The sequence below is a fragment of the Zootoca vivipara genome, chromosome 5 (genome assembly GCF_963506605.1).
Source record: "Zootoca vivipara chromosome 5, rZooViv1.1, whole genome shotgun sequence".
Classification (NCBI taxonomy): domain Eukaryota; kingdom Metazoa; phylum Chordata; class Lepidosauria; order Squamata; family Lacertidae; genus Zootoca; species Zootoca vivipara.
Genome location: NC_083280.1, coordinates 6369387 through 6396992, shown reverse-complemented (window position 1 = coordinate 6396992; position 27606 = coordinate 6369387). Strand labels below are relative to the sequence as shown.

The 27606-nt window shown below is 46.5% G+C and overlaps 1 protein-coding gene across 1 annotated transcript; it reads right to left on the bottom strand.

Moving 5' to 3' along the window:
- Positions 1 to 131: 131 nt before the first annotated feature.
- EIF2B5 (eukaryotic translation initiation factor 2B subunit epsilon) lies at positions 132 to 27596 on the bottom strand. The gene is made up of 16 exons (XM_035133626.2): positions 27402 to 27596; positions 19365 to 19489; positions 18099 to 18284; positions 17794 to 17971; positions 16008 to 16088; positions 14711 to 14788; positions 14045 to 14357; positions 13187 to 13332; positions 12516 to 12654; positions 11477 to 11578; positions 10238 to 10345; positions 9926 to 10016; positions 7553 to 7676; positions 3250 to 3375; positions 2177 to 2287; positions 132 to 1699 (listed from the first exon to the last, which is right to left on the bottom strand). The coding sequence occupies exons 1-16, from the start codon at positions 27564 to 27566 to the stop codon at positions 1634 to 1636; spliced, it is 2139 nt and encodes a 712-aa protein (XP_034989517.2). The 5' UTR covers positions 27567 to 27596; the 3' UTR covers positions 132 to 1633.
- Positions 27597 to 27606: the final 10 nt, after the last annotated feature.

Here is a 27606-nt window from a genome sequence, read left to right as displayed (position 1 = left end):
TGGTTACAGCCACCTCCAGACTGGCAAAGCTTGGACTCCCTTCATCTAGAGAAGACTGCAGCCCTTTCCCGGAAGGAACAAGATCAACAAGTCAGACTGACTGCTAGACACAGGTAAGTGCCTACTGTGCCTCCCGTTCCCTTTTAGCAGAAGGATGGATGCTGACCTGCAACTCAAGAGAAGGTGGCTGCTTGAGGACTCTGTGAATTATGAGAATGGTGCCAGGGCAGGGAGAACGTGCTACCACACACTCCTATGCCAAACCCAGAACCACAGGCCTTCTGATGTCAGCATTTAAGAGGAAACGTAAGTGCTTCTTATATAAAACAGGGCTAGCCAATGCAGCCCTCTCCAGATGCCGCTTTGACTGCAACTCCCATCATCCTTGATCACTGGTCACGGTGGCTGGGGCTGATGGGAGTTCTAGTCCCACAACATCTAGAAGGAACCATCTTGGTTATGCCCTATATAAAGCATGGCTGGAAAATCTCTAGAATTATGTGGAGCATGTGTGGTTGACCTAACTTGCATCTATGCCGAGTGAGTGTCCCCAGGGGCCAAAACAGAACTCCCAAAGGGTTCTGAAGCGACCTTTGTCAAAAGCTGCAGAGGACAGACTCCAGCAGCGTCTTGGTAAGATACCAAGCACATCTGTTCCACTGCAGCTGGGCGTGGATCTGCTGTTCCAGATCCAAAGGGTTAAGATTGGTCAGTAAGCAGGCTTGACGCAGACAAAAGGCCCCCACTATCAGGGGCGTAAGAACAGCACTTGCTTGCTACAGATTTTTCATTTATGAATGAACTCCTGGTGAGGTAGGTGAACGTTTCCCCGTTTTGTATGAACAGAAGTTGAAACAGAAAAGGCTCCGTGATTCTGGCAAAGGCTGCGTTGCCAAGTTGACCTCCAAGCTAAAAAGGAAGCCAAGCCACCTCTCTTCTGAATCTCACCCGGATCCAGGAACAGCTCCACCTCCATCTGCAGCAGAGGCTTCAGGTATCAGCCCTGACTTTGGGCTGCTGAACTCTCTTCCTGCCTCATGTTGCTTTACCAGCTGTCCCCATCAAGGAAACTAGAGGGACACCCGCTGCAAGTGCAGCACGTGCAGCAAAGTCAGGGGCTCCTGGGGAATTTGGTCTTACGGGACTGCCTTCTACGCAAATCCGAAGTGGCTCAAAGCCCCCAAGGGATAAGGCTGACATGGAAATCTGCCTCTGTCACCACCTCCAGCAGCAGCAAAGCCCCCGTCCCAGTGGACAGCTTCCTTATACAGCACCATAGATGTTTGTGTGTATACACATACATGTTTGTGTGTTTGTATACACACATACATACACGCACCCTCACACATATATGTCTCAGAAAAATCTTTTAACTTTACACAGCTCTAGCTTTTCCTTCTGACTGCTCTCTCATTGTCCTGCGTGCGGTGCCTTTTCAGGGGTAGATGCTAAGTACATAAACAGCAATGGGATTGTCAGTCAGCTTTGATTTTCAGGTCCCCCACGTACACGCCATGCACCGGGTCTTGCTCTTGCTCGCTCCGCCACTTCGCCAGGCAAAGTCTGGCACTGCGGCCCTCTCCCTCTTGGAAGCAGGGCGAGGGGGCATCTCTTTCTGAGAGAGGCTGCCAGGTCAGTTCTGCTCCTCTTCGGACGACTCCTCTTCGGCCTCCTCTAGCCACTGGATAAACTTCTGAAGCTGAGGGAGCAAAGAAGAAGCTGTAACAGGACGTGACGAAATCGGCAAAGGCAACTCCCCAGTGGAACACCAACAGCTTCAGACATTTTCGAGACCAACTGAGCTCACTTGTACAGGCTGATCCACATGTACACAGAAGTTTGCTCACTTCATCCTTGGTTTACCACACACTGCATGGGGCTTACAGGTACAGAATGAGGTGGTAGAGCGGCCTGTACCACTTCAGGCTCCAGCAGGGGTGTGTCGGCACATTATTGAATGTTACCCCGCTTAAAAGGGCTGGAGCTCAGCAGTAGAGCACCTGTTATGTACACAGAAGGTCCTTGGTTCATTCCCCCATCCCCAGGTAGGGCTGGCAGTTCCCTTGGCCTGAAACCCTGGAGAGACACTGCCAAAAGGTGCCATGTGTGCACTTGCTGGTCTCAACAGAGTCAACACAGCTGCCGATAAAAGCTTCCTCTCACCCTGGAGACTCACCCGCTGGTTTTTACGAAGCTGCCTGCCTTTATCCGTTGTGTCCCGTTGAGAAAACCAGGAGAGAATCATCTCTTCTGCCAAGATTTCCAGCTGGTAGAAAGTCATCAAGACCTGCAACAAGAGCCCTGGGCACTTAAGATGAAGTGGGCAGTTTATTCTGGATCAGGTGCTTACTCGGGGGCCAAAAGGGCACAGCAAACCAATGTCAGAGGCCCTGGGATGCAAGATGAGGAGGCTGAGGAAAGGGAACTGTGCAGAGCAGGCAAGGCTCACACAGCCCTCTTTCAGTTCCTGAGGCTTCATAGAAATGCCACCACTTTTAAATAAAAACCTTCTCCTCCTGAGGCTTGCATGGAAAACAGCTGGTGACAAAAGTCAAACCTGTACAATGCAGCCCCACCACCCCAGTTATGTCTGCCTGGCACCTTCATTATATATCTTTAGGCACCAGGCAAAAATGTTCCTTCTTCACAAGATCTCAGGGTGGCTCACAGAATAAAATACAAGATAGTTAAAACAAAGACACCAAAATTATTACCCCACCCCCCCTTCCCACAAACACATTTTAAACACTGTGGAATATTAATCAGCTGAAGGCACATGCTCCCTCCAAGGTCCCTGGCAGTCTCAGCAGCGCAGGTGATGCAAGAGACTTGTAGTAGCTTAGGCTTCTGAGCCTTTGCAAAAACTTGCTTTCTAAACTGGGATCTGATCCGAGGGTTAGCGTCTTCTTGCTACACAGCAGGCATTTGGAGTTTGTGCGTCTTGGACATTTGCCTTTAACAAGAGGCACACAGCACTGTGTTGCGTGCCAACTGTGTTGGCTGCACAAACAAGTCCCTTTCAACGATCGTAAAGCAGCTTCTTAATCAACTCCTGCTGACAGGCACATGAACCCTTCCCTTCCTGATAAGGGACAACTCTAACTGCTGGTGCAGAAAACAAGGCATAATTCAGGCAGACACGTTGGAAAGAACAAGCTCTCTCTCTCTCACTCTCTCTCTCTCTCACTCTCACTCACACACACACACACACACACACACACACACCCTTCCCATTGGCATAAAACTCACTTTGGCCATGGACATGCATAGGTTTTCATGCTCCAGGAAGAACTCCTCGATAGCGTGCAAGGCATCCAAGTGATCTGACGCCCGCTTTATGTAGTTCTTGAAGACTGGAGCCCAGTTCTTCAGCAACTGTTAGAGGGGGAAAGTGGGCAGAAGAGAGACAAAGTGGTGACCACTTAGACAGAGGTATCATATACAGACGTGCCATTCCATCAGTGTTTCCCAAACTTGGGTCTCCAGCTGTTGTTTTTCTTGACTACAATTCCCATCATCCCTAGCTAGCAAGACCAGTGGTCAGGGATGATGGGAGTTGTAGTCCAAAAGCAGCTGGAGATCCAAGTTTTGAGAAACAATGCATTATGTCATACAAATATATATGGGGAGGGCCATAACTCAGTGGCAGAGCACAGGCAGAGCATGCATAAGGTCCCGGGGTCAATCCCAAGGATCACCAGGTAGGTATGGGAAGGAGTTCAGCCCAAAACCCTGGAGAGCCACTACCGGCCAATGGATGGGCCAATGCCCTGATTCAGTACAAGGCTTCCTTTGTTGATCATCTGATCACTAGAGAATTTGACCCTGACATTGTCGAAATAAGCCTTTCTCAATATTGGGTCCCCTGTTGCTGCCGGACTGCAGCTCCCTTCATTCCTCACTACCGGGACCAGTGGTCTGGGATGTTGGAGTTGTAGTCCAATAAAAGCTTGGGGCCCAAGTTTGAGAAAAGATGACATAAATTAATGGAAAACAATAAGGCAACCCTTGACCGCCTGGTACCCTCCAAGTTGATACTCCCCGGGGTTGGCAAAGTCTGCTTTAAGGCTAAATTACCTTAGCCATCACTCACATTAAACACATTTAGAGCTAGCTCCTTCCTGGAGTCATAGAACAGGCATCCCCAAACTTCGGCCCTCCAGATGTTTTGGACTACAATTCCCATCATCCCTGACCACTGGTCCTGTTAGCTAGGGATCACGGGAGTTGTAGGCCAAAACATCTGGAGGGCCGCAGTTGGGGGATGCCTGTCATAGAATGATAGAATTGTAGAGCTGGAAGGGCCCCCAAGGGTCATCGAGTGCAACCCCCTTTCCAGATGTTTGAAAAACAAGGCCTTAAGAGCTGACAACACAATGACAGGATGCTTTATTAGCACCTGTAGCAACATCTGCATGTGATACTAATTAAAACGCGTGCAATTTGAGATGGTGCATTGTCCCTGCTTGGCAGTTCAGGATGGTTGAGGGCCTTACAACGCAGCTCCATCACATACACGGCAGCATTATGGGAATTTATTACAGCTTGCAAAGAAACAAGAATCACTTGTACTTGAGGCTTAGCCCTTCTGTTGATTTTGCTCCACAGCAACCGGTTACAAGTTGCAGATTTGGGGGAAGCCAAAATAAATTAAACTCCTTTCACATTATCCATTATAACTATGTGCATTATCTGTGCGCGCTCAAAGCCCACCCAGAAGTTCTTGGACTACAACTCCCATCAGCTGAAGCCAGAATGGCCAATGGTCAGAAAATATGGGAGCTGGGGAGCCAAAAACTTGCTCTAAAGGCAGTCAAGCATTCCCACTAATAGCTCACATTCTCGCAAGGACCAGAGCTGCTTGCTTATTAACAGAGGGCTTGTAAAAACCATGAAATTTCCATTTGTTCTGAAAATTGGGTTCATTTTTTAAAAAGTATATTGATAATGTAGCGGATTCTTATTTATTCCGTAAATTAAAATAAAGATGCGAGGGGCGGGGGCTGTATCTAGTGTGTGTGTGTATGTAGTTAATTTGGGGGGGCAGCTCGCATGGCATGGAAACTCAGAATTAATTTGCAAGCTTTGTTTACACTCAAGAGGACGTGAGTGACATCCTGGCAAAGCCCTCCACATAACATGAATGAAAGGCAAGTTTTGCATGTACCATGAAAAAGCCATTTTAAAAAAAAGAGAATTAATTTACTTATGTTTCACATTTTGTAAGCACCCAAGGCAACATGCAAGGACTAAACCAAAACCAGTTAAATATGGAAAACATTAAGCCGACAAGAAAAAAAAACCTGCAATATTCATTATGAAAAGCACTGGATTGGATCCAGCAGGGTCTGTCTGCTGACAGAAGGCTCTCTAATCCAGCAGAGGCTTCTGTCCATGGAACAGGGAAGGAGGTAGTTTCTGCCCAGTTTCCCTTCCCTCTAGCAGCCACCCACACACCTTCCCTAGATTTGCCCCAGAGGACTGGAGAAAAGGGAGGGTGGTGCAGGAGGAGAGGAGAGCCTTCAATGGAAGGGACAGATTCCAACCCAAAGCAATGTATCTCAGCCTAGAACACTGGTCTTCACCTGGTGGGCTGCGGCCTGATGTAGGGTGACTCTCAACAGGAGCACTGCCACTATGCAAACATATGGTGAAAGGTTAAGAAATGAGTCCCTGCTGCGTTAAAAGTGGGTCCTGGGTCTGGAAAGGGTAGAGGTGCCTGGTTTAGTCCAGCATCCTGTTCTCACACACAGGCCAGCCAGATGCCTTGCAAGCAGGATGCAAGCACAACAGCCCTCTCCCCTCCTGTGGTTTCCAGCAACTGTTACTCAGCAGCATTGCTGCCTTCAAATGTGGAGGCAGAGCACAGCCATTATTGCTAGTAGCCACCGAAAACCCTCTCCTCCATGAATTTGTCCAATCCTCTTTTTAAAAGGTTCCCCACTTCTGGTGTAGACGATTCTGAGCAAGAGTGCACCAGGCAACTTCCTGTGACAACAGCAGGAGTGGAAGAAAGGAGCAATTACAGGTGAAACTCGGAAAATTAGAATACCATCGAAAAGTGTGTTTATTTCAGTAATGCAACTTATTATTGTTTATTTTTCTTTTAATTTTTACACATGCTTTCTTTTGGAAATTCCACTGTAATAAAACAAATAGTTACAATAAAACAAAAATAAACATCAATATTAAAGGTAAAGGTAAAGGGACCCCTGACCATTAGGTCCAGTCGTGACCGACTCTGGGGTTGCGCGCTCATCTCGCATTATTGGCCGAGGGAGCCGGCGTATAGCTTCCAGGTCATGTGGCCAGCATGACAAAGCCACTTCTGGCAAACCAGAACAGCGCACGGAAACGCCGTTTACCTTCCCGCTATAGCGGTTCCTATTTATCTACTTGCATTTTGACGTGCTTTCGAACTGCTAGGTTGGCAGGAGCTGGGACCAAGCAACGGGAGCTCACCCCGTCACAGGGATTCGAACCACCGACCTTCTGATCAGCAAGCCCTAGGCTCAGTGGCTTAGCCCACAACATTTCATTAATTACATTCCATTTGTAATTTACCTGCCTAACGACAAATAATTACAATTACAACAAATAAAGGCTTGACATATCTTGCTTTGCATGTCATGCATCCATCTCATATATTGGTTTCACCTTTTAAGTTGCGTTACTGAAATAAATGCACTTTTCGACGATATTCTAATTTTCCGAGTTTCACCTGTAAGTTGGGCTCCAGTGGAGCCCCCCCTAGTATCCTCTGGAGGAGGCTAGTTGTCAAATGCACCCCTTGCTTAAGAAGCCTTCCTGAAACTCCATCTGTGCTCGCCTGAGACAAGTCAGGGCACTGCAAGGATTATCAGCACAGACTGCCAGGAACAGGAGAAAGGATGAAAGGCAGGAAGCCCTTTGCATTCCTGGCCAATCCTCTCCTGCACCATTTAATTAACACTCTGGAAGCAGCAAGACAGCCCCACTAAGTATAGCACTTCGGCCAGAGCCTGTTAACAGCTTCTTACTATTTTATACTTACAAGAAAGAGGAGTTACGAAAGAAAACTATTAAAGTGTTTAAGAGGGAGCTGCACCATGGCAGAGGAAAGGGGAGGGGGAAGCAAGAACGAAAAGATGCAGCTAGATTAGGGATTTTGACTTGTTGGATTTTCTTATGCTTGCTTTGTTTGCTTTTAATATATGCTGCGTGAATTGATTTTATTTACACTTTTGTATGCTGCCCTTTTGGTGAAGGGTGCTTAAGAAGTATTTTTTTTATAAAAAAAAAGATAGATAGATAATAAGCTTTCCAGGCCACAGATGAGCAGGAAATTGCAAACACAGTGAACACTTTCTCTGCAGATAATGCTTTTACAGTTCACAAAATCCAATACAGGAAACAATTGCCCAGGGAGAATCTAGCAGTGTCTCATCGGAGGCAGCTGGTTCAGACCTGTGTCTCTGGAACAGCAAATCCTGCCCTTTCTCCAAACACAGAGGGGAGTTCCTGAAGAACTAAAGACAGACACTGCATCAAGCAAGAGAGCAGGGAAACTCACAGGGACTACCAGCGTGCAGTATTGTTGAGGGTCCTTTTCCGCATTCAGCTGCTGCAGTGGGAACTCCAGAACCACTTTGCTGAGCACCTCCATCACCTCTTTCAGGCCAATATTATAGGCATATCTGAAGGGGGAAGAGAGAGATAGCAAAGTATTATGGGACATGGAGGGGAAACTCATAAATCTCCCCTATCTGATCTGCTACCCACTACCAATATGCACTGCTTAAAGAAAATGCAGTGTGCTTTCAACAACACTCTAATTACTCGTGTAGCATTGCAGGGTGGGCTGGCTCAAATGAGCAAGGAAAACTATCCAAATAAAATTAAGGGATTTTAAAGAGTTCCCTGCTGTGATCCTTTGTCTGACATTTTTAAAACAATGGCAGAAGCCTGACCATGTGGTTTTCATTTACAACTAAGTAGGGTGGTTTTTCTGTTCTTTCTTTGTTTACACTTTTCATTCCAACCAGACCTGGCACCTCTGCATATTTTACATGCTTCCATTTTTTACTTACAAAGATAACATCTTTGAAATATTGCCATATAGGCTCTTTCTTACAGCCAGCACTCATGGTAGTTTTTGAAGTTAAAGCTGCACACTGGAAATTTTTATATTTTCTTCTCCTCCCCTCTTCTCAGGGCTGCTCCTGTCTGCCTTTGCCTAGCCCTGCCTTCCCCTCACAAAAACAAATTAGCAGGCAAAAATGAAATTCCCATGACTGGAGGGTGGAAGCAAGGTCAGAGAGCTACTGGAGAGAATTGAGCAACTTATTTTCATCAGGAGAAAATGAAATGCCTTGTGTTTGGTAGGCAGACTATCAGTACGTCTTTGGTAGAGGCACTGATCTAGTGTAGAGATTCACTTCACGGTTATCATGCTTATATTAAGATTCTGTGTTAACATAGCTGTCATTTGAAAAAAACTTCCTATTCACTGCTTTGTTTTTAACAATCTTTATCTGCTCTGTGCTACTGCATGCTCAGCCACAGTCCCCAGTTTCCAGACCCAGCCCTAAATATTTAAGAGTGCCAGCAAAGCCCACAACCAGAACTTGACTGCCACAAAAATAATCTTATATAAATAGCATGCTGAAAAAAGTATGCCAATTTGACAAGAAGTTCACAGGTTATGTTCTCAGTTGATTTATTACTACTACTACTACGCCTACTACTATTAGCAGTAAAGAAACTCATACTGTAACTCACACTACAAGTGTTAATACAGTGGACGCTTGGGTTGCAAACGTGATCCGTGCGGGAGGCATATTCGTAACCTGCATCTGTGCACGTGCAGGTCGCGGTTCTGCACTTCTGTGTATGCGCAAAGTGCAATTTAGTGCTTCTGCGCATGCACACACCAATACCCGGAAGTAACCCGTTCCAGTACTTCCGGGTTTGGCATGGAGCGCAACCCAAAAAGACACAATCTGAAGCGGCTGTAACCCGAGGTATGACTGTAATAATAGAATCGCACAGTTGGAAGGGATCCCGGGGGTCATCCAGTCCAACCCTCTGCAATGCAATAATCTTTCACCCATCATGGGGCTTGAACCCACGACCCTAAGATTAAAAGTCTCTTGCTATACCCACTGAGCTATCGCAGAGGCATCTGGGAGTTAGGCCCTGCAGCTCAGCAGTAGGAGCCCTGCAGCTCAGCAGAGGAGAACATGAAGATGTGTCAGGGGGCAGCTCTTGAATATCTATGTTAGAGGAGCCTGGATCAGGTCAATGATCCACCTACTCCAGCATCCATCTCTGCATCCCTCCTGCAGTTCCCAGCAGCTGGTGCTCAAAGGCATCCTGCCTCCGACCGTGGAGGCAGAGCATAGCCTTATCCTCCGTGGGCGTAAGGTTACAGAGTGGGAAAGGATCCTGTAGCAGACAAACCTAGAGCAGGGAGGGATGTTGTTGGACTCCAAGCCCCACTAGCCCCAGGCAGCATGGTCAATGGTCAGGGATGACTGGAAAGAGAGTCCAATAACAACTGGAGCACCAAAAGCCCAGCCTAGAGAAATTTCCTATCTCAGAGGTTTAGCACTGCAACCACCCAAAATGTCTCTGCTATCATGGAAGAGGTGGAGAGACAGGGAACGTACAGACACGCCTGGTCAGAGCATCCTCTTCCTCATCCTGCCTGCTTCCATGACTGGCTTTAGAAAGAAGCCTGAGACGCAAGAGGAACAGAACAGGGCATTGACCTGAATTCTGCTTTATCTCCTGCAGTTCAAAAATCAAATTGACACAAAATAGAGCTTTGTACATGTAACTGTGGGCCTGGATAATTGTCTTGTCTGTGGACTGAGAAGACCACCATCAAACAACAACCTCCTGCAAGTTCCAAATGTCTGGGGGGGGGGGGAGATTGTCATACTTGAGAGAGTTGATCTCCAGAACCAGGTTGTCACAGGAGATGTTTTCCTCTTCGCCCCTCTGCAGGGTACCCAGCACCTCATTCTGGAAAACTGCAGTCAGGGAAACAGCAGATTGTTAGATCAGAAGCAACAAACACCAGCACTCCCTGGGAAAGAGCCAGTAGCAGGAGACATCAGTTCCCAAATCGGCAAAGTCCAGTGGCCAAACTTGAATTCTTTTTATTGCACAAGTGGTGTTCTACACAGTACACAACAGGGAAGAGGATGCATGCAGAGCTAACTCCTTACCTTGAAAGCCAAATGGCTCTTACCTTTAATATCATCCAACAGAGGAGAAGCTGTCCGGCTGTCTGCTCCTTCAGACCCCAGGCTCATTTCACTTTCTGACTCACTTTCTTCTTCTGCGTTTAAAATGGGACCTATTGAAGATGGAAAGAGAAAGTGACCGGCTGCGGAACCCCTTCGGATGATATTCCACCTGCTGGGTGTTTTTGCAAAGCTATGAAGCCACTCAAGAATGGCTTTTTAAAGGGCAGGATTCCCCTTGAGCACAAACCCTGAGCAAGGACTTATACTTGCACAACAAGGTTTCCCCCTCCCTCGCCTCCCTCCACACCCCTGAAATTGGCTCTGGGGGCATCGGGAGAACCTCAGGAACAGCGCATGTGGGGAGGAGAGGGAGGGATCGTTCCATCTGGCAAGCTGAAATGCTTGTGGAGATGAACAATTGGAAGAACGCAGTGCTGAACCCCACCCCACCCTTGCTCAGTCTCCCAAGGACTGTGTACTGCAAGATGCTCTCAGCTGATCTTTGGACACCACAGCGAGTATTAGGAAAGGAAACTGTCACCCGGGAGTGCAGGATCCTGCCTATGGAAGGCATCAGCATGGCCTCCCAAGTAGGACATGTTCCTAGGAGGCCTTCTCAGTGGTTGCCCCCAGTCTTTGGAACTCCCTCCCTAGAGAAGCTAGACTGGCTTCCCCCTTGTTCTTCCACCAGCAGGTGAAGACTTTCTTGTTCCCACCAGCTTTTGGGAACTGACTGCTTTCAATTAAAGGGCTGGTGCCATGCTGTTTTATTGTGATTATTTGTATGGTTTTAATAGATTTTATATGTGTATATAGTTTTAAATGCATCAGTGTTTGGGTGCTCCTTAATAATAGTCCCCCCTATATTTTTAGCAGTTCTTATTTTTCTCTCTAAAATAAGATACCCCTGCCTTGAGTCCCATCAGGGGAAAAGGTGTGTGTGTGTGTGTGTGTGTGTGTGTGTGTGTGTGTGCGCGCGCGTGTCTCACACACACACACACAAATATAAATATAATAGTAAGAATAAGAATAAGAATCCTGTATCTGGCTGTGCCATATGGAGGAAGCCTGAACACAGAACAAGTCAATATTTTGCAAGGCTAAGGGAAGCTGTGGCCTCTTCTGCCTTCTTGCCCAGCTTCTGTTCATTCCAAGGGCATCTGCACGGGACAAGCAGCTGTGACATTCCATCAACAGGCGCCTGTTCAAACCCACCTTGCCCAAGTGCCATTTGTTCTTACCCCAAAGACTGTGCCTTTGCTCCACTTGGTCTACATCATTCTCATCATCTGCTTTCCAGAGATAGCCTCTCCCCTCTGAACCAACGTCTGCTATATTGAAGCCTAGAGTAGGGGAAAAGGAAGCAACATTGGCTTGATTTTAACCACTTCCCAAGAAACAGGCTGGGTTAAGAAAAGGAGGCGGCCAGCATAACTCCCACTCCCACCCCCACCCCCCGATAGATGTGGCCCAAACAGTGCATGATGACCTGTAGATCAAGGCTGGCAGCCTGTGTTCAATATTGAAAATGGTACTGTACATGTTTAGCATGGTACTTCCCCATATGTATCTCTTCCTCGGACAAACATCTTTCTTTCCAAATCGTTCTCTAAAACACAGCATCAGATTATTTCCATGTTATCAAAAACGAACCAACTAACAACACAGAGTTAACAGTGGGCTCTCCCTTTTAAGAAGGTTCAAGCTATTGCTTCTTAGCCCACAGGAGGCAGTGATGGTTACCAACTTGGGTGGATTTAAAAGATTAGGCGCATTCATGAAGGATAAGGCTATCTGTGATGACTAGCCATGACGGCTACCCTCTGCCTCCATGGTCAGAGGCAGTAACGCTTCTGAATACCAGTTGCTGGAAGCCACAGGAGGAGAGATGGCTCTTGTGCTTGGGTCCTGCTTGGTCCAGCAGTTTCTTATGTTCTCCAGCAGTTAAGCCCCAATTACAATTTTCAAGATGCAGAAATTAAGGCTGGCAAAACCAGGGCTGAGCTTGGATTTGAACCTAAGATCAGCTTGATATGCTGAATTCTGCACCACCCTAACAGAAGGAGCTGAAGTCTCTGTCCTCTCCTGCATCTCCTCCCTGCTACCCTAGGGACAGGTCTCTCGGCCACTTGCTTAAGCACCAATACTTGCAAATTATCTAATTTTCCAAACTGAACAAGCACAAGGCTCTGTAAAAGCCACCATGAAAACAAGGCACCGGGGGGGCAAGGGACCCCACACTTTGTTTGCCAACAATTCCAGGCAGAATTGTTCACACACCTTTTAGCTTCACGTTGCTCTCTTCTTTGTTCACACCCGAATCATCACTGAACTGGTCGTCATCCTCCTCCTCTTCGTCCGTGGGATGCAGAGAGATGACGGTGCCTTCTTTGAGGGCCATGTCAGGGCCCACCACCACCTGGAAATGAAGCAATGTTTCCATCTATGCCAGGAGGGAAAAGCACCTGCAAACCCCAGGCCCAGAATTCCAGAGCATTCACGCAGGCAGATGGTCCAAATAACAAATCCAAGCGCTTGCGGAAGGGTCAGTGGTCAAGGCCACCAGCAATTCTCATCTTGGCCATCACACTCTTGCTTTAAAGAAAGCTGACAGCTGCTCAAAATGCCTTGTGATCTTTACGTCGCAAGGACTCCTGTAGAGCAGGTCACCATTATCTCCATTTCACAGATTGGCAGCAGAGGCTGGGTCAGCAACTAGCCTAGGGCATTCATCAAGCCACCCAGAGTGGCTGGGGCAACCTAGTCAGATGGGTGGGGTAATAATAATAATAATAATAATAATAATAATAATAATAATAATAATGCAAGTCATCAGCCAGAATTTTAATTCTGAAAGGGGCGTCTTGGGGACAAAGGGCCAGAAATCTGCCTATTGACATATCACAAAGGAACCAAAGTCTAAGGGCAGAGCAGCAGCTTCTCGAACTCACCTGGGAAGTGAGGACGCAGCGAGGATTCAAGGTTACCCCCTTCTTCACTTCGGCCTCATCGCAAACTATAGACTGTTGGATTCGTACATGGTCCCCTACACGGACGCCGTTCCACAGGAACGCCCTGTCCAAAATGACCTCATCCCCTGCCAATCACAAACAAAAGGACGTGAAACAGAACTGTCATCTTACACTACACAGTTACTCATCATGCAGCAGAAACACTCAATGCTGCTGGCTAACCCTGCAGACGCTCCGTGCAAGAACCTGGGATGGCCAATATATACCCTGACTCATCCTAGCCCTCCCTTTACCTGCTTCTCCCTTGTCGCAGCTTCCCCCATTTCCTACCTCTCCCACTCACCCATCCTTCTCTTGCAGATGGTAAGTAGGGTGCCACATTCCATGTTCTGAGCAGAACCTAGCATGCTGTGACACCTCTGAGCCTGTCCCCAGTGTTGGGAAGCTGGCGCTCAAAGACAAGAGGTAGCAGCAGGTCTTTTAAGTAGGGCAAACTCAAGGAGCAAAAGAAGAAAGACTCAAGCTTAACCCAATAGGTCAACCCCATGAAGTATGAGCCTGAACCAACGCAGGCCATGCAATGCACTCCAGCCCAGCTGTGACGGCTTGCAGTCCAGAACAGATTGTCAAAGCCTATGCTACACTGTCTGAGTAGCAGAACCAATTCCCTGAGACAGAGATGGATTAATTCTGCCCCTTCCAACATAACTTCACCTTCCCCATTTGTCTCTTGGTGGCTATTTATCATTTCTTCTATCAGAACTCCTGCTTCTTCAGCCACAAAACAGTGTGGACTTCTTCACCAGCCTGTGCACCCTTGCCTAGGGAAGAACTTGCCTATTTTGCAGTTGGGGCCAATAACGCTGTTGGTTATGGAGCATTTCCTGCCAACAGATGTTCCTTGCCCAATGAGGACGTTCTCTTCCAAGACACTGTCGTGGCCCAGGCTCACCCCCGCCCCCCGGTAGATGTTGTGCCGCGAATGCGTGCAACTCTGTGTCTTGTCGTCGGTGAAGTTCATCTCCGGAGTCAACGGGTAAACCCAGCGCTGCAGGACGTCAAAGGACACAGACTCGTACATCAGCAAGTTGGACACAGGGGCGCCATACTCTTCGGATGTTACATGCATATGGATCTGGTTGCCCAGGACCTGGAGAAGGGAGAATCACAGAATTGTAGAGTTGGAAGGGGTGCCCAAGGGTCATACAAATAAAATTATGTATGTACAGTATGTCTGAACAGGCTTGTGCAGAGAAAAAATGTTTTAAGTGGCTGCCATAAAGAGTAGTGTGAAGGAGCCTTCCTGATGTCAAAAGGCAATGGATGTGCTTCAGCAACCAGCCTGGGACATCAATCTGCCAACATTGCTCAAATATGACACTAAAGATTGAGGGCCCCCAGCTCCCTGTACTTCCTCCACCCAACAAACCCCTTCATCAGTCCTTGACGTTAGCACTCTGGCTCTTCATCCTCGCAAAGCAACCTCCCACCACACAAACTTACTTCTTCGTTCACTAGAAGCCCACGCACCAAGTCATCCCGAGTTTGATAATCAAAGTTATCCGTGAATAACTCTGCCACCTGTGAGAAGACAAGAGAAGAGACATAAGGGCAAACAAGCCAGAACAGGAAGTCACAGCTCCAAATAATCCTCTTTAGAAAGCTTTGAATCAAGATGAAGAAAATGCAGTGAATTTCTAACACACACACACACACACACACACACACACACACACACTATGTGTAACACAAAAGAGATTCAATGCATCCAAGCCAGGGCAACTGCCAGCTTTTACTGCCTATATAACCTAACTTTCCACAAGTGCAACTGTTAAAATACCAGATACTTTCTGGCTGCCTCGCCTGAAATAGGATATTGTCCAGTGGAAAAAGTTCAGAAATAGGCAACCAAAATTCTCAAGGCGATGGAGCAACTCCCTTATGAGAAAAGGTTAAGAACCTATGAGCCTACTGGATCAGCCCAACAGCCCATCTCATCCAGCATCCTGTTCTCATAGCAGCCAACCAGGTGCTTCCAGGAAGCCAGCAAGCAGGGCATGAATGCCGCAATGCTCTCCCCACCTGCCTCTCCCAGCACCTGGCATTCAGAAGGCACACTGCCTCCATCAGTGGAGGCAAAGCATAGCCATCTTGGTCAGTAGCCACTGACAGCCTTAACTTCCATAGCCTTATGGTGACAACCCTTGGGGGATTTCCAGTTTAGAGAAAAGGCAAGTAAGAGGGGGCTTGGCAAGTGTTGTATAAAATCATACATTGTGTGGAAAGAGCAGAGAGAAACGTTTTTCTCACTCTCCCATAATACTCAGGGCCACGCAATGATGGATGGAAGATATAGCTTGTTTCACTGCAAAGCAGTCGTTCCTCTAGGCTGAAGTCCTTCTGCATAAACTACCATGTTTTCCCGAAAATAAGACACTGTCTTATATTGATTTTTCCTCAAGAAGACACACTATGGCTTATTTTCAGGGGATGTCTCATTTTTAATTATGCACCCAGCCTCGCCTCTTCCTTGACGCCCTCCAGAACTCCGCCTTATCACTATGTCTTATTTTGGGGGATGGCTTATACTGCACAAATGCTTAGAAATCCTGCTACGGCTTATTTTATGGGTATGTCTTATTTTCGGGGAAACAGGGTATTTCCCTAAGCAGAAGACACCAGCCAGCCCTCAGCATCCACCTAACACATTTTGCCTTAACGTTGCTCAAACTTGAGATAGAGTGACACCTGAGATGGAGGCCTCCCCAGCAGCAACACTGAGTCTGCTTCTGACACCCACCTGTGGAGAGCAGATGCTGATGTGGCAGTCCAACAAATCATGTCGTATTTGTACTTCTTCAACATTGCCCTGGAACAGGCTCTGAAAAGGACACAGCAAAGGCCTAGTGAGCCTCGCACAACAAATTCGATACCAACATCTCTCCGTGCTAACCTAGAGAATTGACAGCAAGAATCTGGCAGGAGCAGTGCCCTGAATGGACCATGTGTGTACGGTGTCACACGAACCAAGCCCAGCAACCAGCTCAGACTAAACCACCTGCAGCAGAAACATTTAGTGCCTGCAGAAACTGCACACAGAATTGAAATCAGGAGCAAACTCCAATACGTTTTCAGCATTTAATACTTTAATCAATGCATGTTTGAATGTTAATGGCATAACCGTTACCTGCTTTTCTTCTAAGTTTCCTGGTAAAGAATGCTAACATTTCTTTAAAAATCAGTGGTTTTCTGTTCGTGAAAGGCCGGTGTGTTTTTCACAACACTACACAGGGAATCTAGAGAGCTCTGCAGCACTTCCCTGCGACCCCATTGGTGGGGTGAAATGAGATGTAAAACAATAAGCCTCCCAGTGTTTCCAGACAGTATCACAAGTTAGGTGGAGGAGCTCACAGAGGAAAACACAGGCAACTTGCACATCTTCTAATTGCTTCACACCAAGAGAGCCCAGTTTTGTCTGCTCCAAAAGCCAGCAGCTCTGAAGTTTTCAGGAAGAAGTGTCCTTTCAAATTTTGTCAGAACCCAAAATCCTTTGACTTGAAACACCACCAACTCAGTCTAGGACGAGTCCCACCAAAGCTGGGGACGAACACATTTTCCCCGGTTGTTCTGAGCTTGCCTAGGATTTGAACTGGAAGTGGGGATCAGGCACCTAGTTTAAGACTTTCTACACTTTCAAGGCAACATGTGGTGTTCCCTCACAGCAAGAAGTGTAGAACTGAAACTAGGGTGCAGCAAGTTGCCCTAGTGGAACAAAAATGACATCAATTCACAAGCATCCACAGCATTCAATATATAATAAAATCATAATAATCTAAACTTCCCCTTCTCTTAACTAACTCTTCTGTCCTCTCCATACCCCCTTCTTTCTCCCATTAGCTGAACGCAACAACATTCTACCCAACTGTGATTTACAACCGTCTGAACTGGTATTCCAAGACACACTGCCTCGGGCCATGGAGACAGAGCCTAATTGTTCCTTTGAGGGGGAGAACCCAAAGGCTCTGTGGGTTGCAGCCAGGCGCAAGGTTCCCTACTCCTGTTTTAGGCATGCATACAACATTTTCTTATTCAACCATCAACCAACCCTGCAAAATAATCTTAAGACGGGAGGTGCACTGAACTGTCCGTGCTCAAAAGCAAGCCCAAGCCCAAGCCCGGGTCTTGGAAAGGAACCAGTGAAGAATTATCAAGAGAAGAACGTAACTGGATGAGGAATTCAATGTCACATTATTAGGATTGTTCCATCACTGCAAGCATTTCTCTCCTCTCCTCCCCCACATGAATCCCCAACACCTCAAAGCTAGTTGGGAAGGGAGAGCCCTGTTGCACCAACAGGTCTCGTTGCGCTGGCTCCCACTCGCGCAACTGTTTAGTCCAGACATACCCAGACTTCAGCCCTCCAGATGTTTTGGACTACAATTCCCATCATCCCTGACCACTGGTCCTCTTAGCTAGGAATCATGGGAGTTGTAGGCCAAAACATCTGGAGGGCCGCAGTATGGGGATGCCTGGTTTAGTCCAATCTGACCCTCAGGTTCCTGACAATTGCTCCCCTATTAACACACCGTAGGGAACCGGAAGCGTTTCAGCCCTTGAGGTCTCTGGTAGTGCAGCACTTGCTTCGTCGCGCTGTCCATGGCAAGGATGACGTCATCCTCTTGGCACCTGGAACGGTGACCTGGTGTGGATTCCTTGAAAATCATTGTCATCACGGACACGTTCTTCTCCAGCTTCCGCCGTAGCCTTTGAAGAGGTGGCCAGGGTGAGGTGAAGGAAGAGAGATTTCAATTTAAGTGACACACGCCAGGAGAAAACAGTCAGAGACCATCTCATCAAGAAAGGCTGCTTCATCTTCCTCCCAGGTACCCACCTGTGCTCCTGCAAAGCTGTGGAAACGTTAATATTGGACACCACATCTCCAGAGACAAGGATGAAGTCAGAGCGAACGAGTGACTTGGCATCAACATCCCTCAGCACATCACCAAGTGAGCGGTAGAGGTCTGAAGTCACAAACCGTACAGTATTTGGAGAGGCTGGACGGCACCACTTAGATTTCCTGGCAAAGAAGGCAGATGGAATGGAATTAAAGGGGAAAGATGCACACTGCGTACAGTAGATGATGACTCCATGATTTTTTTTTTCTAGCATTAGAAGAAACAAAAACCCTATTACAAATCAAATGGCTTGAAGTGTCTTCAGGGAGCAACAAGGAAATAACCCTAACACCCTCTCCCCCATTGGTTTTAATGAAAATAAGTGTGTGTGTTTTCTTGTCGCTTTCGTTTTTGTTTTCTGTAAAGATGCCTTGAGTAGCATGTGGCGAGAGAAGGCATCTAATAAATTTAATTAATAATAAAAATGCAAAGGATCGAGCTAGAAGATTTCTCCATGCATGGGGGAGCTATAAAGAAACACAGAGTACTAAAATGCTACTAGTCATTCTAAGCATTCAGAATAAGGAGTGATATAAATCCCAAGACATACATACTTAAAAAAACACAACAGCATTATAAACCAAAATCACCAAATGAGTCCACCTGAGCAGAGCATAAAGCTAAAAACTGCTTAACCCACATTTATTATTCTTTATTAGCACTACTATAAATTTGGAGATCAAGAGCTATTCCAGATTATCCTGGAAAGCAGATATTGCCTTGTGTACGAAGTATAAAAGGCACCATCTACAGGAAACCTCTCATATGTGGGTCTCACCTAACAAAAAAAAAAGCTGGAAAGAATGAGTTGATTTTTAGGCATCTTTGATATCTTAACTATTCTGTCACCCTACTGTTTGTATAAAGAGTGTGTACTACAGTCTTTGAGGAAAGCAGGAGCAGGTTTAAAATCCCATTTTCTCTCTTGCTAACATTCCCTCTCCCCCCAAGATCTCTCTCTGCCTCAGTTCCACCACTTAGCACACACTCATACATGGTGCCCAATTCCTAGCAAAGCACAGCATCATCTTGTAGCATATCTGCCCTTGGATGCCACAAACCTATATGCCACTTGAAGCAAGAGGTTATGGGGGCTGACCACCTCCGGCCTACAAAAGCCATGCACCCACCACCAGCAGGAATAGCTGCCCTAAGATAAAGCTAAGGAGGACCAAAAGCAACAAAAATGTGTCTGCTCTTACAGCAAATGTTCCTTGATCTCTGCTGACTTCCAGCAGCAGAAGACGAAGGTTTCCTCCACTCCGGTTGCAGTTAGGAATTCCAGGGTGTAATCTATCATGGCTACATTTGCCAATGGAATCAGAGCCTACAGGATAAAGAAAAGTCAGTGTCTCCACAAAAAAGTTAGAATACATTATATTCTATAATTCTGCTAGCAGGAACACACCCTAACGTCTTGTTCAGTGTGTGAGTGTATTTAATGAAACAGTTTGTGTGTTGTTGTTTTTAAATAGCAGCCATGGGGGGGGGGATAGGATCAGGACCACAGCAAGGAGGGTTAACCCCCCGCCCTCCCACAGCACACCTGACAAAAATCAGCCCCCAAGCTGCTACTGGTGCTAATAGTGGCTTCTCCCCAATGCCAAACTTCAAGGGGTGATATTCATCTGGACAGGGATGGCCAGGACAGGGACACTCCCTGCATGGTCCCAATCCACAGCCACTAGGTTTTTTTTTAAAAAAAACCCACCAGACATATTGAACGCAATCATGCATTTAGCATACTGTGTAATTTGACTTTGAAATTAACAACCCCATACCCTGGGTTTATAGAATTCATGCCCCTGAAACTTGTTAGAATAATGTTTTGATCCTCTTTAACAGCACTGCCGAGTTTGAAAGTTTTGTGTTCTTCGGGGACTTAGTCCTGCACACCATTCCACCTTCCTTCTAGCATTAGCCAATTAAAATTTTAAATTCTGTATGTTACCAAATCTCACCACGAGTGCCATTCTGAAGATATTAAAATGACAAGCTAAGTTAACAATGAGATGCAGCTTTTATCAATAGGCCATCTTAATATTTTCATGCCTTAGTCTAGCAATACAACAGAGCCAACATGACATCCAAATGAGCACATCTTCCACCTCATGTAAAAGGAAGGTGACAGGCATCACAACACAGCAGCAGCTATACTGAACCAGGCACTGGGGTACATCTTCACCCATTGCCTCCAATTTTCCATTATTTTTCAGTCTCGGCTCCACTAATTTAACCAGCCTTAGTTGGTCTATTAAAGAAATTAAGGCAGCAATCCTATGCACACTTTCCTGGAAGTAAGCCCCAATTAACACAATGGGACAATTAACACAAGTACACATGCCTAGGATTGCTCTGTAAGGCTGCAAATCTAGGCACATTTACTAAGCACATTCCCACGTAACTTGGTGGGAATTGGACCCAAGTAGAAATGCAAAATGGGACATGGGTGGTGCTGTGGGTTAAACCAGAGAGTCTAAGGCTTGCCGATCAGAAGGTCAGCGGTTTGAATCCCCGTGACGGGGTGAGCTCCTGTTGCTTGGTCCCTGCTCCTGCCAACCTAGAAGTTCGGAAGCACGTCAAAGTGCAAGTAGATAAATAGGCACCACTCCGGTGTGAAGGTAAACAGCGTTTCCGTGCACTGCTCTGGTTCGCCAGAAGCGGCTTAGTCATGCTGGCCACATGACCTGGAAGCTGTCTGCAAACGCCAGCTCCCTCAGCCAGTAAAACAAGATGAGTGCTGCAACCCCAGAGTCGTCCGCAACTGGACCTAATGGTCAGGGGTCCATTTACCTTTACCTTAGAAATGCAAAGGATTGCATCACAAAGTATGCTCTCCTACTTTAAAGTTCCACAAGCTTTTATCTCTGCATGCAGGCTCCATTTAACCTGACTCTTCAACAAAGCATACTAACAGCCAATAACACACGGCCTGGTATGAATTCCTGCTGTGTCATGCTCTGCTATCTCCTATTGCTGATGCAGCAGCCAGCAAATCACGTCCTTTTATCTCCTGGTCAATCTTAAAACCAAGCTGCTCGTGATAAATTTAGGGATAGTTCCCGTTCTGTCTTCAACCAGTCCCCCAAAATAAGTGGCAAGATGATGATTGTATTTATATGCTGCCCATCTAACTTGGGTTGCTCCTGCCACCCTTGGCGGCTCCCAATAGAATATTAAAAACACAATAAAATATCAGACATTAAAAACATTGCATGTCTAGTTGCCAAGGTCATCATTTATTTATATACTGGCATTTATCTACTACAGTATCAGGGTGGTGTACAAAGATAAAATGGAAAACAACCATGCAAAACAATGATTAAAACAACTGGCCACTCAAAAAACAAGAAACTTTCAAGCAGCTACATAGGCCTGTTGGCATGAGAAAGTCTTCAAAAGTGAGAGTGCCTGCTGAATTTCTTCTGCAAAAGTTCTGGTTACAGGTATCTGAAGAAGTGTGCATGCACACGAAAGCTCATACCAAAATAAAAACTTAGTTGGTCTTTAAGGTGCTACTGAAGGAATTTTTTTATTTTACTTCTGCAAAAGTGTCTGACTTCTGTTTGAGGCCAGTAAGGCCTCTGTAGCAGGGGGCACAATGAACAGCGTTCCTCCAGAGTCCAGACTATCCCAGTGAACAAGCTGGGATATAAGGACTGGGCGATCCTTAGGGTACCCTGGACCCAAGTTGTTCATCAGACAACACAAAAGCTACACATCCTCCCAGGCTGCGACAACCTCAAATTTTAGGTAGTAAAAGTACTCTTCTTACAAGACTGGCTGGCCAATTCAATGCAGGGAAGCAATCAGGGTGGATAAAAATCAATGATTTTTTTAAAAAAATCAAAAAAAATCGGATTTTTTTTATTTAAATCGGATTTTTTTGATTTAAATCGATTTTTTTGCTTTAAATTGGATTTTTTAAATAAAATGCTTTTTGAGGAAAGAATATTACCATCCAAAGGTTATTCCATCATGAAATAAAGATTAGTTTTTTTAATTATGTAGTATAAGGTTGTATATGTTTAATTTATGGGGTAAATAAATTCCATTAATCCATTCACCTCTTCCAGAGGTTTTTGTAAGATTATTGGGCAGTTTCTCTGCCTACAAGATATTATCACAGGTGCTTGGTTTACTTTTGCAGTTCTCAAAACTGAATTTGACTCAACAGAGATCACACGCCTCTTCTTCACAGCAAAAATGTTATAACATGAACAGAGTTGAGAAAAAGACCTTAATCCAGGGGTCCCCAAACTACGGCCCCCGGGCCGGATGCGGCCCAATCGGCCTTCCAATCCGGCCCGCGACGACCCCCGCCGCCCGCTGCTGCCGCCCGCTCTCACGGCGCGCGGCGCAGCGACGATCTAAAAAATCGCCAAAAAATCGCCGAAAATCCTTTGTGCGCATGCGTATGGGCCTCTCCTGACCCGGAAGAGGTCATTTCTGGTGCACTTCCGGGTCAGGGGAGGCTCATACGCATGCGCACAAGCGATTTTCGGCGATTTTTTCCCCGCACGGGCGCGTGTGCGCATGCGCACGGGCGCGCACTCCCCCGCCCTCCGGCCCGCTGCGCGCGCACTCCCCTGCCCTCCGGCCCACCGCGCGGTCGGCGCGGCGGGCACCGGCCCGCCGCACGGTAAGTCTGGGGACCCCTGCCTTAATCCTATTGTTCTACAAACCTATGAATACAGAAGCAACCCCTTCAGTGCTAAGTTTCAAGAAGTTCAGTGAATAGAATAGAAACAATATTTTTCTGATTGTTTGGACAGTATTTAAGTTTTTCATGTGTAGGCTGGGCTGACAGTCTAAGTTTCTTAAATATATATATATTGTTTTTGTTTAGCCAAATTAGTTAACAAACATGGATGTTTGTTTAAGCAAATAACATTTGCTGAAATGTTATTGTTTCAGTTGAATAAATCTATTTAAATTGTTATTATTAAGGTAATGATTATGTTTCTCCTTCCTAAGTACAACAGTAAAGTTGTCCAAATATGAATGATTAACCTATTAAACTGGGGATAAAAAAACTAATATGAAAAGTTGTTATTCTAAAAATCTTCATCTACTTGCATAATAAAGTTATACCAGCAAGAATTAGTCTTTATGATTTTAATCAACTATGATTTAAATCAAGCCTTACTGACTAGTGATTTAAATCGTGATTTAAATCGTGATTTAAATCAGTTTGATTTAAATCAAATCCACCCTGGAAGCAATGCAGTTTTGTGTGGTGGTTTTGCCTCTTTCGCCTCCAGCGAAGCCACAAAGCCCTCACAGCAACACATTACGACAGCAGCTTCTACGTCAGCAAGGTAAAAAGCAAAACAGCCTCCAAAATACTTGCTGTGGAGTTCCTTTTTCACTAACCACAGTCCAGGTATGTGTTTTATTTTTCCTCAACATAAAACCTGTTTGAATCATTTCTGCGTATAAACCAATTAACAAGTCAGCCTTCCCACACATTCCCTGCCTCGTGGCTCCATTCCACAGAGTCTAGACAGGCGAACCAACAGAACTTTTGCTAGAAACCTCTGCCTGTAATTTCGTTTCAGCCCAAATTCAGCCTTTCATTCACAGGAAGTGCAGGAAACGAGATAGCACAGCCATACTATGGCTGTTATAATCCCTGATCCCTCCTATTTCCCTTTCCCCCTGGCTGTTACCTTGTGGTGAGAGGGTTTTTGACATATGGCCACATCCTCAAATTTCAGGTAATAAAAGTGCTCTCTTATCACACTGATCAGCCATCTTTCCTTTCTTACACAATGGCACACATTGTTTCCAGGCACACATGACAACAGTAGCTCCAACAGCCAGAACGGTAAACATTCAAGCTGCTGGGTGCAGATTGTTTCCTAATTAACCACAGCATGGATTTGCAGTTTATTTTTCTTCCCTGTAAACTAGTGACTGATGGTAAGGTCCCACATTAAAGTTTTAAAACCTAAGGGGACCTGCATGTCTGAGGTGTACACAAGTGCCTATACATTAGGTGTCTGGCTTGTGGAATTTGCCGAAAGCCAGCTCTCAATGAACCATACAGCTTCCAGGAAAACTTCAAAGTGCTAAATGTTAAAAACTCTTAATCCTCTGGACTCAGTAACTTTTAGAAATGCATCTGCCCACACACTCTCCCTTTACATCAAAGATTGGGGGGGGGGGGAATCCTTCTCCTGCTTCTCAAGTTAAAACGGGCAACTATATTTAACTGGGCCTTCTCAGTTGTTCCACCCTTCTGTCCATTCCTGCTCATAGCCTACAAGTTCTTTACATCAAAGATTGGGGGGGGGAATCCTGCTCCTGCTTCTCAAGTTAAAACGGGCAACTATATTTAAGTGGGCCTTCTCAGTTGTGCCACCCTTCTGTCCATTCCTGCTCATAGCCTACAAGTTCATCTATGAGAGTTTCTTAAGAGCAATGCTATTGTCTCCATCATCCCTTGCAAAAAAAATTAGTTCAGTTCCCTTCCCATTGTGCCACAAAATCTTGGCAGCAACTTGAATCTAACCAATTCACTCCAGCTTGCTGCATATGGTATTCCTCACTTAAAGTTTCTTGTTGGAAATGAGTCTCAAATTCTCAGTGTGTTCTTTAACATGCACTCTGCTGAAACTGTTCAATGTGTTCAGTTTTAGCAAACTGTTGGCATGTGTTCATTCCAAAACAAGCATGCAATCAAGTAAGTGCTGCACATAACTCCTCAGATGACTGCAGGTGCCTCAAAATTGGATAGTATTTTTACCAGCCACCAGTAGCAATCACTGTGGACTCCTCTTGTAAGAAAACATGAGAATTCTCCAGCCTACCAAAGTATCTGCTCAAGAGCTGAATTACAGTATTCTCTTTTCTTGACAGGACTCGGCTGGTATTCTCACAATAACAGGTGTCTCTTTTTAATAAGTTTTGCCAGCTGTAAACTGATAAATCTCACCAGCAATCAACTCTGTGCAGGTAAGCTGGCTGCTACAAAAACTATCTAGCAAAGCCTGCTTAACAACCAGCAAGGGCTTCCTAAATACTGGGATCCCAACCCCCACCCCGCTCTTATAAAAGACAAGATCAAAGGATGACACATCTTCCACAACTGGTAATTTCAGTGGAAGGCATGCTGTTGTTCAAGGCTAATATTAATTATCCCGGAGAAGTTACCTTCTCCATCAACTGACAATATCTAGAAAGGTTTAAGTCTTAGTACTAACCCTTCTATTGCACTGAATATAAGGGATCATGACTTTTCTTACTTTAAAAGATGCAAGCTAATGTTCTGACAGGTGGAAGATGACTTAATCTGGCTCACTTTCAGAAAAAAGAACATATTTCCAGCCCTCAGAAATTCTCCCAAAAACATCCCAACACAAGAGATTTTTCATTGGCATTTGTGTGTGCACAAAATGCTTACAGCGCTGGGTGCAGGGCTCAGAGGCTGGAGGTGAGCATCTTAAACATGTCCCGACAATGAGATTCTTAAAACTATCAGTTAAGAAAGGAGTGTGATATGAATGGAGTCTAAAAACACAATGGAAGTCATCTCTCCAAGAATGGAAGACACAAGGGATGGAATTCAACACAGTACTAACGGAAATGTTATGTCAGTGCTAGGAGTTCTCCTTGTGCAATAAAACATTCTCCCCCTCTTCTCCCCATACACCCCCTAAATCTGTTATGAGGTTCCCCTAACCTAACCCTCTGCAGCACATTTGGGGACAACGGGGTGTGTGCATGGGGAAAGGGGAGGACAAAAGTTCCATTGCACATGAGGCTCATTTGGCTTGTGCAATTGTTTAGTTGAAAGTCAGCCATTCTTTTTTATTAAAAAAATGAAATAATTTCTGCTGCTTTAACAGCAAACTGTCATGCAACAGGAGAGATGAAGCTTTTTCCAAAGACGGGCAAAGTGTTGTGTGGAAGGGGGATGAATTTCAACCACTGAATGACAGCACAATCCAGACTGTGATCAACCACAGGGAAGCTCTATTGAATTCAATGGGGCTTACTCCTAGGGTACACATAGGAAGCTGTCTTACACCAAGTCAGACTATTGGTCCACCTAGCTCAGTATTGTCTGCAGTGATTGGTAGTGGGTCTTTAGGGTTTCAGACAGGGAACCTTTCCCAACCCTACCTGGAGATGTCACCAGGGACCAGACCTGGGACCTTCTGCTTGCAACTTTACTCTCTGGGCTGCGGCTCTTCTCCAAAATGAGCCAGACAACTGGGGTCTACCCAGCTCAACACTGCCTACACTGGCCAGCAGCAGCTCTCCAGGATTTCAGTCAGGAGTTTCTCTCAACTCAGCTGGAGATGACACTGAAGACTGAACCAAGCCAAAGCAGACGCAAGCTGCAGCCCTTCCACAAACAACATAGGAAGCTGCCTTAAGCCGAGCCAGACCTCAAGGCACTACAATAATCTGCAAGGGATTCCCACACGGCAGGGTTGGTGTTGCCATCCTTCATGTAGCGTTTGCAGACATCTTTGTAACACAGAGCTGAGTTGGCTTCAGGGACCAAGGCCGTTGGCAAAACAATTCTGCGTTACAAAGATGTCTACATTTGTGACATGAAGGCTGGCAACATCCCTTGCAAATGGTCGCAGTGCCTGGAGACAGCCAGTCAGGGCATGCATCCACAGCAGTGACCAGTGGAGGAACGAGAGAGGAGGATCGCAGAGAGAAGAAATGCCACGGTGCACCTGCAGCAGTACAACCTGAAGCCTTCATCCACCCCAGCTGCAACAAAACATGTCTCTCCCACATCAGTCTCTACAGCCCCCATGGCCGCTGCAACCTTCCTGAGACAGATGCCAGCAGCGCTTTCCCAACCTCCCTGGCTGCTGGCTAGAAGTGCCGGCAGCTGTAGTCCAGAGATCTCCTTCCTTGGAGGTTTTAATGTGGAGGTTGGGTGGCCATCTGTCAGGGATCTTTTAGCCAGGATCCGTGCCTTGCAAGGGGTTGGAGTAGATGACCCTCGGGATCCCTTCCAACTCTACGGTTCTAGTGTAAGGCACCCGAGGCTGAGAAAGGCTGGTCCGTTCAGCTCAGTATTATCAGCGCTGACCAGGCAGCGAGTCTCTCCCAGACCTGTCCGGAGATGCCTCTGAGGGTCGAACCTGGGAAACCCCCACACACCGACCCTCAGCAACGCAGAAGCTCCGGGCGCTTCGCTTCGGCCCGGAGGCCCCAGCGCATCCGCGAGGGAGGGAAGGCCACGCCGCTATCCCTGGCCGCCTCACCCGGGGACGGTCCTTGGAGACGGGGCAGAAACGGCGATTGAAACTGTCGGCGACCAGCACGGCCTGGAGAGGCGGCGGCGGCTCTTCTTGGGGTTCGGCTCCCCGGGAGCCCCCGGACCCGGCTCCACGCTTCCCGGAGGAGGAAACGCCGACGCGGGCCGCCATCACGCCTCGCTCTCGCTCGCGGCGTGTGGGCCCGCCTCTT

Bases quoted from the DNA above. Each gene is read 5' to 3' on its own strand.
- EIF2B5 (XM_035133626.2), bottom strand. From the start codon at position 27,566: ATGGCGGCCCGCGTCGGCGTTTCCTCCTCCGGGAAGCGTGGAGCCGGG. The intron at 13,333-14,044 runs GCAAGTTCTTCC...TGTGATTGGCAG, and splicing joins TGGCCCCAACTGCAAAATAG to GGGATGAGGTCATTTTGGAC. The intron at 2,288-3,249 runs GTGAGTTTTATG...CTCTTGTTGCAG, and splicing joins TATGCATGTCCATGGCCAAA to GTCTTGATGACTTTCTACCA.